The 13,848-nt window shown below is 33.9% G+C and overlaps 1 protein-coding gene across 1 annotated transcript; it reads left to right on the top strand.

The window, feature by feature from the left end:
- Window positions 1–882: 882 nt before the first annotated feature.
- LOC112500297 (NAD-dependent protein deacetylase SRT1-like) lies at window positions 883–13,509 on the top strand. The gene is made up of 14 exons (XM_025103747.1): window positions 883–1,090; window positions 2,727–2,756; window positions 2,863–2,955; window positions 3,154–3,273; window positions 3,749–3,849; window positions 4,610–4,718; window positions 5,585–5,664; window positions 5,842–5,920; window positions 7,720–7,773; window positions 8,667–8,766; window positions 10,023–10,105; window positions 10,319–10,386; window positions 12,666–12,768; window positions 12,894–13,509. The coding sequence occupies exons 1-14, from the start codon at window positions 992–994 to the stop codon at window positions 13,200–13,202; spliced, it is 1,428 nt and encodes a 475-aa protein (XP_024959515.1). The 5' UTR covers window positions 883–991; the 3' UTR covers window positions 13,203–13,509.
- Window positions 13,510–13,848: the final 339 nt, after the last annotated feature.

Here is a 13,848-nt window from a genome sequence, read left to right as displayed (position 1 = left end):
TTTTAATCAATATATTATATTTCCTTTTATTTTTTTACCATCTTGTTTGTATTAGTTAATATATTATATTATTAGAGTTTTGTTTCAATTATATTTTAAAAATATTATAATTAATTAATTTTTCAAGATGCCCTTTTTGATCATTTTTATACTCTTATCATCAACTAGCTCATCACCTAATTTGCTAAAAATAACCTTTTAATTTTTAAATTTATAAATCATCCGATTTATAATTTAAAATCACAATAAATTATAAAAATTAAATAAAACTAGAAGGGTACTCGTGCAATGCAGCGAGATACATCTTGATTTTAATATTTCATTTCATTTTTTTTAATCTTAAATCGATGTTATAACATTGTCTTATGTGATTTTGAAAAAACGATGATGTTTTTATTTTTGAATAAAATATAAATTTGAAGATATCATAAAAATTTGACAAAATTATATCGATATTAGTATCAAATTAACTATTTAAAATTACTCATTTTTTGTTTTTTAATTCAAATTTAATATAAAGTCAATAACGAAATAGTTTATATTTGGTTTAATAATATAATTTTCTTATAAAGATAATAATTAATTATTTTGTTAAAACTCGATAATTATCTTAATTATATTTTATATTTTAAAATGTGATATTTATCTTTTATCTGATTTTGTTTATCTGCAGTTAGTTACACGAATTCAAACATAAAGCTTTAATAAGTTATACTTATACATAATTTACTTATAATCTTAAATTTTAATCAATATACATCAATATAACTTTATACATAATTTTTTTTTATCTAATATCTTGTAATATTATATAGATATAGATATTGCGGTTTAAGTTCTCATATTGTATGGAAGTCGAGAGCTAAAATAAACCCCAATTTCAATAACCAACTTTAATACCGATCGAATGCTAATTGAAGCTCGCAAATTAGTTCATTGAAAACCTCCTGGGCTTCTCTTTCAAGAATCGAAGGAGTAGAATTTGAAGAAAATGTCACTGGGATACGCTGAGAAGCTCTCCTATAAAGAAGATGTTGGGGCTGTCGGAATGTCCGAGATTTTCGATTCTCCAGATGTCTTGCAACAAAAAGTATGTCGTTTTTATTTCCCTAATTGTAATTATCCCTAATTCTTTCTAGATTTGTTTCGATTGAACTGCTATTGTTCTTATTTGAACCCTAATTTTGAATGCACTTCTTCATTTTCGTCATCAAGTGATTACGTTATTGATGGATTTTGGTGTGTTTGTTGAGGTGGAGTTTTCGTTATAATGACTATTTGTCGACATAAATGATGATTGTAGTTATTGATTTCATTTTTTTGCGTTTAATTAGGTTTGATTACACTCCTAAATTTGATGCAGATTTTTGTTAGCTAGGTTTAACGTTCTGATCTTGTTGCAATCAAATGGTCTCATTAACAAAATTAAAGAACAGTTTTTGGACTATGAAATAAAAAGGAATTTAAATTTGTATTGATGGAGTCATTGAGTTCTTTTTCTTATCATCTTTTGTGAATCCTGGTTTGTGTCTCTCTTAATATTACAAGATTCATGAAAGAGTTATTGGCCTAGCGGTATCCGGGTTGCATGAAAGGTGAGGAGGGTGCGAGTTTTGCTGTATATATTTATTATATAACTTCAAAAAGAATACAAGATTCTGCATTAAGCTTTTTGTTTTTGGTATATGTACCAACTTTTTTCGATTACTTTCGTTGGTTCAAATAGTTTCACAATTAGATATGTAAAGTTAGGGAGGGGAGTTGTTGTGAATGATAGATTATTATTTAACTATCTTTACAACTTTAAAACTTCAAAACCGCTATAAGCATGTCTGTAAGGGTCTGTTTGGTTTGATGAATTGATTTTGAGGGATTTGAATTTCATGGAATGATATGGAATTGGAAGGATTTGGATTTGGAATCTTTGGTTTGTAGGATTTGAAATGGAATTGAATTCCATTTTCTATAAATAATTTATAAAAATAATTATATTACTTTTTATTAATTGATTATTACAAAACAAAATTTTTTTTTTTACATATTTTAAAACATTATTATATACAAATCCTATGAAATCCCATGAAATACCAACCCTTCCCTTAGGATTTCAAAATCCTATGTTTATGGGATTTTAATGAAATCCTGGGATTTCAGATTCAGGAAATCCTTCAAACCAAACAAGGGATTGGAATGGAACTCAATTCACCCATCCATCCTGCAAACCAAAAGGGACCTAAGAGTTTGCATTCTTTTTGTTAAGTATTGAGTAGAGCATTTATTTTTTCACTCTACATTTTACATTTGGAGTTTCTACCCATGAAATCCCTAATCCGTTTACGCCGACAGGCCGGGATACGAGATGGGTGAGAGTGAGGTAGGAGGGAGGGGGGTTGAAAGAATTGTGCAAGGAGAGTTCTTATAAGTCACTCGTATTTTTGCAAGAACCTTGGTTCTTACCTTGAATTTTGTGTGAAATGTTATTTTATTACTTTTTTTAATTGATTTGAAAAGATATAATAAAAATAATGGTGAAAAACGTACATGGGACCCACAAAAATAGATTCTTGTAAGTCACTCTATTATCGGGTTTCATGGAGGTTCTTAATTTGGTGAGTTGACAATGACGTGGCAAAAAAAAAAACGTAAAATGGGTTCTTATAAAACTTGTAAATACTTCAAGCTTTTGTAGTCCTACTAATATTACAAATTTTTCTTTCTGTTTGCAGATTAAACAACTTGCAAAGATGATTAAAATGGTCAAGTTCAAATCTGCTGTTTTTGATTCGTCATATTTACTTCAAAAGTGCATAGAGAAGGACGAATATAAGTGTTTGATTATATTTCATGAAATTGTGGCTGCAGAGTAAGCATCTAGTGGCATTTACGGGTGCAGGGATATCAACTTCTTGTGGGATACCTGATTTCCGAGGTCCAAAAGGAGTTTGGACTCTTCAGGTGCAAAATTGTACCTCCATATGCTCATAAATGCTATAATTATCAAAGAAATGTATTCGAATGCCAAAGAGAGAGAGAGAGAGAGAGAGAGAGAGAGGAGAATGAAAACAATAGAAGACAAATTAAACCCCCCTTCTCCCAAAAAACTGGTTTTCTTTGTTATAATATCGACGGTTTATTTTATTTTTTGGATTGCAGCGGGAGGGTAAAGGTGTGCCGGAAGCATCTTTGCCATTTCATCGTGCAGCACCAGGTATTACTCATATGGCTTTGGTTGCATTGGAACGAGCTGGTATTTTGAAGTTCATTATCAGCCAGGTTAAATTTTGTGGTTATTTTATTTTAAGGCGAAATGAATCAAAATGCAACAAAGTTTGGTTTAGTTCCTAATTAGTGTAACGAAGATTTTTTTTCCTCAATCGTTGTAAAAAAGTTCCAAAATTTTCTATTTTGTACTCAATTTGACCGGTAACGTGTTGATCTTGTAATATTTGATGACGCGGGTATACCCATTTACGATATGTTTATGCCGAAGTGGATGATAAACTTGATATACAATTAATCAAATGTTACAATATTAGCATGTTATTGGTCAAAATGGATACAGAAAAGTAAATTTGACACTTTGTTACGTTGATTGAGAAAAAAATTGTTCGGGACAATAAATAAGAATTAAGACAAACTTCGTTGCATTTTTTTGTTTTATTTTATTTTATAAATCAGGTTATGTTTGTTTGGGCAGTGCGACTGTGATTGAAAATTTGAGTTTTTATTTTAATTTTTAATTCTGTAGAATGTGGATAGCCTTCATCTCCGTTCTGGAATCCCAAGGAACAAGCTTTCGGAATTGCATGGAAATTCATTTAGGGAGGTTTGCCCTTCATGTGGGACAGAGTAAGAGTTTTTATCTACTTATTTATTTTTAGTACTTTATACCATTGGTGAACCCAGAATTTTTCGTGTGGGTACGCTTTGAAATTGGATCAAAGGCCCGCAAAGTTGTCCGATGTGTTTTTAGCCGAATTCCACTGTTTCAAGAGATCTTTTAAGTTTTTTGGTTGATCTCGAGGAGTTTTTCGGTTTTTTGGTTGATGTTTCTTGTATTTTCTAGTATCCCAGAGCACCGCTCAAAGTTTAGTAGGCGCACCTTTAATAGCCAATTTTTTTTACTTGCAAAAATCAGTTGAGCAGTTGCATGGGACCTTGCTCGTGCATGAATAGGTGCGCATCTGCTTTTTACCCTGTTCGTCCCAAAATAAGTGCCCACCTTTAAAAGTAAGTGCTGACTTTCCAATTTTACCCTTAATTATCAGATGGAGAAATTCATTACTCCCGGCCTCCCGGTTACAATTGTCATTTAGTTAATTAAAAAAGGTGTACTAATCATGCATTTATAAAATCGTGTGCCTTTTTCATTGTGGTTTTTTATTTGGCATTACTCTCTCTATTATTAAGGGTACAATTGTCATTTAGTTAATTAAAAAGTGTAATAATTACACATTTATATAATTGTGCACCTTTTTCATTGTGGTCGTTTTATTTTGGTATGGAGGGAGTAAATGCTTGGTTAATCCTCTGTTTATTACTCGTGTAGAACACACATTTCTCTTAGACCATTTTTTAAAGTATTCTTAAGGACTTATTCTTTATGTAGGTACTTGCGAGACTTCGAGGTGGAGACAATAGGTTTGAAGGAGACATCAAGACGTTGTTGTGATGCAAAATGTGGGGCAAAACTCCGGGATTCTGTTCTCGACTGGGAGGTACTTATCATATACTCCTTCCGTCCCAAGATAAATGTCCACGATAAAAGAAGTATAATATTAGAAATGTATAATTATTACACTTTTAATTAACTGAATGACAATTTCACCCTTAGTAAAATGCACACTGTTAATGAATTTCTTCATCTCATCAACTCATAAATATTCATGCATCAAAGGGTAGAATTGGAAATTTAGTAAATTATAACTATCTATTTCTGAAAGTGGACAATTGTTCTGGGACAAACTTAAATAGAATATAGATACTTATTTTGGGATGGAGGAGTACAAAATACACCTTGATATTTTTTTCATCACCTCAAGGGCGGATCCAAGATTTTTGTTGAGTGGGTGCAGCTTTAAGGTGAATCAAAGGCCCACAAAGTCGCCGATGTTGTTTTTAGTCGGATTCCACTGTTTTGAGGGATTTTTTAAGTTTTTTGGTTGATTTTGAGGGAATTTTTTTATTTTTTGGTTGATTTCGAGGGACTTTTTCGGTTTTTTGGTTCGAGAGACTTTTTTGGTTCTTTTTGTTGATTTCGAGACTTCTTTTTCGGTTTTTTGGTTGATGTCCTTGTATTTTCTAATATCCCTGAGCACCCCTCAAAGTTTAGCGTGTGCTGTGTGCACCTAGAAACCCCAAAAGATTCTACTTGAGAAAATCGGTGGAGCTAAGGCATGGGACCCCGTTGGGCCCATCATAGGTCCGACCATGCATCACCTAATGAGCTGCTATGTATTTTTTGTGACATATCACAAATAAAGGGAACCCACACACCCCCTTTCTTTATTATTCTTAACGATGCCGTAAATTTCATAATTTTGTGTATGCACTTTACTTTTACTTCATCCATTGTTCTTTATAGGATGAACTTCCTCCTACAGAGATGGATGCAGCAGAAAAACATTGTCGAATAGCGGATATTGTGTTATGTTTGGGGACTAGGTAATTGTTATGCCTGTCCGTGTCCCTTTTTTAGGAAATTGTAGCAAAATTTTTCCCCGTGATTTGTTGCATTGAAAAGTTCAAATGGACGCAAAGAAATGAATTGAATAACGTACCTATCTCAGAAGGGTTTTGGTCTTTTATTTCTTTATATATTGATATCCTATTTAATTGCAGTTTGCAGATAACCCCTGCATGCAACCTTCCTTTGAAGTCCGTCCGCAATGGAGGAAAGATGATAATTGTCAACCTTCAGGTAAGCCATTTTATCTTCATAGAGCATCTCCAACAAATCCTTTAACATGGAGAAAATGGAGATTTTTGGGATTTTAAGAAAGTTTTGTGCTCGATTCTCCACAATGAAGGACGTAGGAGAGAGAGTGTGTGCGAAATGCTTCAAATTTGGGGAACTCCCCAAAAATGATTACCATGAGAGAAATTTTTTATTATATTCCTACCAATAAGAAAACTTGAAATCAAATGTTTAGGAAAGAGAGAATATTTTAGCAAATGTATGGAATATTTTAATAATATAATTGATGTTGTAATCTCCAAACGAAGAAGCCGTTGGAGTTGAATATAATTTTTTTTTGGAGATTTTGAATTTTGATTCTTCATTTTGGAGAATCCGTTGGAGATGCTCTCATGCTCTGTTTGGCAACCATAAGCTAGATTATTGAAAAAGCCCTTTTTAGTTTGCTTATAAGCTAGCTTCTCTAAAACTTACTTCAAGTAGCGTTTCAATAAGCTTTATGGTTTTCTTTTTCACTTTTTCCAATTATGCCCCTTAAATTTTTTCGATTTAATTTTCAACGTGTCATTTTACATTGTCATGTAACTTATAACTAGCTTTTACCCACCATAACTAGCTTATCAGCTAGTTTGCGAAACATAGCCTTAAGGGGGCGTTTACTAAACACTTACCGGATGTCACTTACCTTATCGAGTGAGCATGTGAGAATTTTACCCGGTAAGAGGCATAGCATGGACCAAGAATCTTATCCGGTAAGTGAGGGAGAAGACTCTTACCCGGTAGCGCTTAGCTGGTAAAAGACGTACACCAACAATCCATTTTAATGGCCGATAATGTTACCTGATAAGGTAGATAAGGGCGATGACTCTTGCCGGTAAGCATTCGGTAAATGGCCCCTTTTAGTGTCTTTTCTTGCATGTAAGCTTTGAGGATTTGAATTTGTCTATCTTGCGGTAGATGCAAACTCTTTTGGCCTGAATTGTGATTATATAATAAGAGAGAAGTTGTACTTTCTCCGTCGCATTTGGAGATTCTGCACATATTAATTTCATGCGTTGGACAAAGAAGTTAACCGTATCTCGCTTAGGCCGATATCTACCAACTGATTCAAACATGCCAATAAGCGGGTTTGAAGATAGTAAGAGTATTGACATTCTCATCAAAAGGATGAGTATTTAGTCAAATGTATAAATTAGCCTTCTCGTCCCTCTTGGCAAATTAGGGGAAAATTATTTTGCTAGGGCTCTCGGTTTTCAAGTTAAGTCAAGTCTTGTGGGAAAAATTGTGAGGATATCGGGGAAAATAGGTTAATTTTAGCATGTAAAATTAGGAATATCTCAAAATGGAAATTCTTGTAATTTTCATTAACGGAGGAAGAAATAATAATTTAGGCAAACATTGACCGCCACAACCTTCTCTTTGCTTGTGGTGCTTTGGAAAGATGATCTTGAATTTTACAAACTTGTTTTCGTTCATTTTTATACGTCATTTCCTACTTCTCTCTCAAACCTTTGTCATTATTTCGGAAATGAGAATTCTTCAGTTTTTTCTTTCTAAAATTCTTTTTACAAGCAGGGGGCTTTCAATGTAAACAATGTCTTTACTCCTTGGGGTAGAGGTAAGGTCTGTGTACATCCTTCCCTCTCCTGACCCTACTCCATGTGGTATTTACGGGTTTGTTTGGTTTGGTTTCAAGTACACATTTCTCCTAGTTTAACCTCACTGGAAGTCAAATATGTTATCTTTTTCATATTATTATTGGCGATTAACTTGTGGGTATTAATGATATTGAACCTTCACAGCAAACTTCGAAAGATAACAAAGCAAGTCTGGTTATCCATGGTTTTGTTGACAAGGTATAGACATTTATTTGCACTCAACTTATTACTCCCTCAGTCCCAAAATAAATGTTCACAATGAAAGAGGCACAATTTTATAAATGCGTAATTATTACACTTTTTAATTAAATGATAATCTTACCCTTATTAGTTGAGGGAGTAATGAAATTTCTCCGTCTCATAATTAAGGGGTAGAATCGGAAAGTAGACATTTACTTTTGAAAGTGGACACTGAATTTGGGGCAAACTAAAATAGAAACATGGACTATTATTTTGGGATGGAGGGAGTAGCATGTTTTCCATTCACATGCATATATACTTTTCACCATGTATGCTATTTTTTGCATAAGCTTTGGTGTCAAATATATGGGCTGGATTGTGTAAGGTAGAAATCAAGAACAGATAAAAGTGGATCATTTGTTTTATTGAATCTAGATTTTTCTTTTGGGAAATTGACTAAAATAGCCAATCTCCCAACCAACTTCACTTTTTAGCCACTTTTTCAATTAAATTCCCATTTTAGCTAGAGTTTATGAAATGTCTTGCTCATTTGCCTAAACTCAATTTTCAGATTAAAAGAAGAAAAAAGATTTTTCGCGCAAAGATTCAGATTTGTGCGTAAGAATCCTTACGTCTATGCGCAAGGATATTTGTTCCTCCAGAAATAGGCTTTACGCAAATGCATAAAGCATAAGGCTGGCTATTTTGAAAAGAGGCTCTGAAAAGTGGCTAAAAAGTGAATTTGGTTGTTGGGATTGGCTATTTCAGTCAATTTCCCTTTTTTGTGTGAATGCTGAGATGATCAGAAATATACTAATTAGTCTTGGATCCTGATGATGGTATGAATTAAATGCGAATTGTTTTCTTCGATCTTTTTATAATGAGTTTGGCTTTTGCCTTCGGCCTAGCAGGTAATGGCTGGGGTATTGAATCATCTTAAAGTGCAGATTCCTCCATATGTTCGAGTGGATCTCTTCCAGATAATCTTTAATCAATTCCGATGTGTCTCAGGTACCTATGGTTTTTGTTTCGTTGACCATCATGGAAAAATATTTAGTTTTCTTGGTTTTTCTTTAATAATATTTAACTGCTGAATCCATTTGGCTGATTCTTTATTTGGCTGTGACATTGAATGTTCCCTCGAAATCAAAAGATTGTTAGCGCATTTCGTGAAAGTTGGGTGCCATGAAATTGAAAACTAATAGTATAAACTCACAATTGAAAAGTATATCGAAAAAGATGACTCTAGTTATTTGATTTTATCTAAAAAGAATCGGCTAAAGTGCTTGTTGATTATAATCTACTGTAATGCTATATTCTATGAAAACATAAACAACATACTAAAAATAGAGGAAAACCTGAATGCTCCCCCGTCTCAAAATAGATGTCCACAATGAAGAAGGCACAGAGGTTTTAGAAATGTGTAACTATTACTCTTTTTAATCAACTAAATGACAATTTTACCCTTAATAATAGAGGGAGTAAATATCATAATTTAGGGCAGAATTGGAAAATAAACACTTTTGAAAGTGGACACTTAGTGGGACAAACTAAAATAGAATGTAGACATTAAAAGAGGGGAGAGGAGACATATAGCAAAAACTCAGAAATGACAAGCAGAAGAGCTGCATCTGGTTTATTTAAATCATATAAGAGTTATGGTCTGTTTGTTAACAGCTTAATGAGCTTAATGGGATTCACAGCTTATTTGGTCAACTATACATGACTGTTTGGTATCGGCTTAATGATATAGAAACTGGCCTATCCAACAAGCTTTTAAGGGGGAGCTTTATTCTCAATATGTACAGATAGATGAATCCACACAGACAACTTTATCCATATAGGACTTAATGGAAAACCAACCAAACAGCCCCTTATTTTTTTTTTATCATCTCTCTACTCTTAGGGGTAGAGGAAAGGTCCGCCTACATCCTACCCTCCATAAACCCTACTTTCGAGTGAGATATACCGGGTACGTGTGGTTTGATTTAGAGTTACTTTTGGTCTAATCATGGAGGCTCACTTGGGTGCTTATGTGGCCACATTATTGTTTCATAGATTAACCAAACAAGTATCATCTCTTGTTATGCTGTAATTTAATCGACAAAAGCCAGCCAATAATATCTTACTTTCATGCCCATTTCTGTCACTAAGTCCCCTGATCTGCTTTGTATCTTGTTTCTAGCGTTGGAGGGACTTGTCGTTAGATTGGTTCACTCATGCACATGATGACAGTTTTTTGCCACCTCTCTAAACTTATATTGCAGAGACAAAATATGCAAAATGGTCTCTTAGAGTTACTAGTGTGCATGGAGAAAAAGCTCTGCTGCCATTTATTGAATCAATCGAGGTATATAATATGCTTTTGTATGCTAATCATAGCTTTTATGTTTATGTCCATCCTCATTTTGCTTTCTTTAACCTTGTTTTACGTCATTTATCAAGTTGTTTGATGCTATTTAGTCTGCAATGTAATGGATGATTCACAACCACACATTTTTTGGTGGTTTTCTAGTGAAAAAAACCCTTGTTTTTTCGGTGAATCATTGGATGTGTTATGCAGGTTACGTTTCCAGAGAGGCCAGAGCTGAAAACTGCTGTGCTACAACAGCAACCGTTTTTGCTGAAGAGGTAATTATTTTCGTGTAGCTTAATAGCTGTTTCTTGACTCCAGCCATTCAGCTGCAATTCATTTACACCCAGTTAATGTTTATTAGAAACATCAAAGTATATATCCGTGACAAATTCAGCATAAAGAGGAGCCCTAGGAAATTAGAACTAATATGATGTTTGCTTTATTTTGACTTCTATAGCTATTCATTATGAAATGCCTGAAAATGCTTGCTCTAAGCCGCATACGAGAACCCCACATGTACCTTTTCACCTATGTGCATGTATATATATATATATATATATACATGCACATGGGTCAGTTTTAGGGGAAAACCGCAAACATGAAAAACCGAGGAACACTCTAGTAAGCATTCTTCTGTACGGTATGCACATATGTAAGTAATTATGCACATGTGCATAGAAACCAGGAAACATCTTCAATTACTTGTGCATACTGCACAAATGAACGGTTATTAGGGTGTTCCTCGTTTTTCATTTCTTTTGGTCTTTCTTCTTGAACTTCACTTGTATACATATACATGGTTTGGTTCAAACGAGAATAGGGTCAAAAATAGGAAAACATGAGAATGCCTATATCACATGTGATTTTACATTGAAATCATATTGCGATTACAAAACACTGTCAATGCAAGGGTGTGTGGGCGACTTAGCCCACGACCTAGGTCACCGGCAATGTCCCCCTATTTCACATGTGATTTAGTGTAAAATCACATGTGATATAGGCGATCTTGTTTTCTTAATGTTGACCCGTTCTCGTTTGTACCTCCTTATATATAATACACATACATACATAACCTTCAATGCAGATCCATGTCAGGAAACTGTTCTTCAGGTTTACAAATGTCAAAAATATGTCTCATCTGCAAAAGGAGATGTAGGAAGGTAGTGAGGTGTAAAGATAAGCATGAGGCATATCATCAAAATGTTAGACACAATATTATTTAATCTTGAGCATCTATAACATCACATATTCTTCTCTTGATTCTAGAACATCCTTCGATCCTAGCTTCATCAGGAAGGTATAAGAAGTAAATGTGAATGACTAACAGTATGCAATATGGTGAACTGATGATTGCAAGTTTTTAAGTCAAAATCAAGTGCAAATAAGATTAAAAATAAAACAATGAATTGGGGTCCCCCTTTTGGCATTTCTGATTCTTCGAGGATATGCTACCACAAACAATATGCTATATATGATATCTTTTAAGTAATTATATTTCACCAACGAATAATATTGAACAAGAAGTCAGGCGCTCTTACCAAAATGCATATAAGAGAACCTCGAGAGCTAATCTTGAGAATCCAACATATGGTCAATATGTTTCTTGTTCAGTCAGGTGCATTTGGTATTCCGACATGATAGGATAGGACAAGACATAACAACTATTTAGCGTTTGGTAAGAGAGAACTAGACACGGCAAACAGATAAAATGACCAATTTAAACTAATGGGCTGTTTATATATTTTGATTAATTAGTGGGCCAAGGGTCCAACGGGAGCTCGGTCTCTCTCCCCGTGCTATTCCTCCCCACCAAAAACGAGCGATTGTATTTATGTAATTTATTAAAGTATAATAAAATAAATATTTTATATAACAAAATCTATCATTATAAAGTTTTCGTCAAGACGATTAAAGTGACACCAAAATACAAAGTTTATGTAGTTTCCAATTTTTATGTTATACATTTTTTGTATTATTTTTTTTTGTCACCAATATTTAATAAAGTATATAAATTAATCAAAATATAAAAACGGTATAAAATTAATATGTTGAGGACAGTAAAGTGGAAATTTAAAGAGCATAAAATACAATAAATAAAATTTAAAGAATGAATACAATGTAAAGAAGGAGGCGTATTTGATGTTTTAAAAGAGAATTAGATTTTTTTGAGGTTATATTGGTAAAATGTAGGTTTGTTCCATCTTGTTCCACCTTGTTCCATGGGACGGGGGTGGAACATGTCTGTTCCACTTTGTTCCTGCCAAACATGGAACTGTCATCCCTGTTTTGTTCCGTCCTGTGCAGTGTACCATATGCACCCTAAAGATTCACATTTGCTTCTTTGCTTGTAAAAAGATCTTCATTGCAGAATATTCCGAAACGATTGAATTGCATCTTATATCAACTCATCAAGCAATATCACTATCATAGTTTTGACCTCAAATTTTCTGTATGCAAAGAATTATTGGAATTTGGAACCTGTGGGCTGTGAATCATGTATTCTTGTAGATGTTTTTGTGTCATCCAAGTGTTCTTTTGCTATTTACAACTGCAGGGAGACGCTTAAATCAAGACCACTTCATATGGTTCTATGGGTTAACTTCAGTGAAGGCTGTGGTTGCCGTTTCATCAGCATTGATTTTCCAGTTGATTTTGAGGTAAACACCTCGCATATTATTCTGCTTAACCCCTGAAATTATTCGTCTCATGTCCCAAGTTTTTCCAAGGGAAATCTGTCAAAATTTCTTGTTCATAAAACGATTTATTTGGTGTTTTAATGCAGGCATCGACAGATGGTATCAGCCAAGATAAGAATATTGTGATTCAGCAGCTTAGAGACATGGCGAATCAAGATCAATATTGTGGGCAGTCGTCTGTGGTTGACAGAAAACTCATTTCAGCTTCCGGGAAGACGATTTCTACATATGCTGTTGCTACAAACATTGCTCAATACAGTGGATTTCCTTCAAAAAGCTCTGATATTACTGGGTTTTCTAACGAAGAAAAGGGAGGGAAGGAAAAACTCAATCTTGATGGTGGTATGGCTAGTTCTACCAATGGAGTGCCTGCAAAGAAAGTGCGAGTTCATTAACCCAAGTAGTCTTGTTTCATTTCGGTGCAGAAAGTTCTGTCGTTCTTGGAATGTATATATTCTGTTTGATATCAAAGAAAGTCAACGGTAGGTAGTAAAGAGAAACCCGAGTCAACTTTGAAGTGAATAGAGTTAACTCAGTTATGAGTAAAACTGTTCTGAGTTATCGAGTTCATCTTTTTGGCTAGATTATGTTCTTGCAACTCGAGTTGCGAGTGCTGGATTTGATGAGAACTTGATTCTATCATCATCAGCCGATTGGATTACAAGTATTTTGCTCAATTAGAATGAGTCTTCCCTGGTCCCATTAGATTAATGTTTTGAACTTTTAAGTTGGGCAATAGAAAACATACTGACAAAGTCTTCATAAAGTCTACCTTTGACCACCGTTTGGTTGGTTTTTCGTTAAGTCATGTATGGATAAAGTTGTATGTGTGGATTGATCGATATGTATAGACTGAGAAAGTTTTTGTTTGGAAGAGTTTTTTTTATAGACGGAAGGAGCATATTTTTTAATTGGGAAAGACAGTTTTGAAATAAAAACTCGTCTTTCTGCATAAAGCTCCTCCCCAAAAGTTTACTGGATAAATCACTTTCTATATCATTAAGTCACTATCAAACAATTATATATATAGCTGACCCGAAT

Source organism: Cynara cardunculus, assembly GCF_001531365.2.
Source record: "Cynara cardunculus var. scolymus isolate 2C chromosome LG 17, CcrdV1, whole genome shotgun sequence".
In the NCBI taxonomy this organism is placed as follows: domain Eukaryota; kingdom Viridiplantae; phylum Streptophyta; class Magnoliopsida; order Asterales; family Asteraceae; genus Cynara; species Cynara cardunculus.
Note: the sequence above shows the minus strand (reverse complement) of the source record. Positions and strands in the feature narration are given on the sequence as shown.

Bases quoted from the DNA above. Each gene is read 5' to 3' on its own strand.
- LOC112500297 (XM_025103747.1), top strand. From the start codon at position 992: ATGTCACTGGGATACGCTGAGAAGCTCTCCTATAAAGAAGATGTTGGG. The intron at 3,274-3,748 runs GTTAAATTTTGT...TTAATTCTGTAG, and splicing joins TGAAGTTCATTATCAGCCAG to AATGTGGATAGCCTTCATCT. The intron at 10,387-12,665 runs GTAATTATTTTC...TTACAACTGCAG, and splicing joins CAACCGTTTTTGCTGAAGAG to GGAGACGCTTAAATCAAGAC.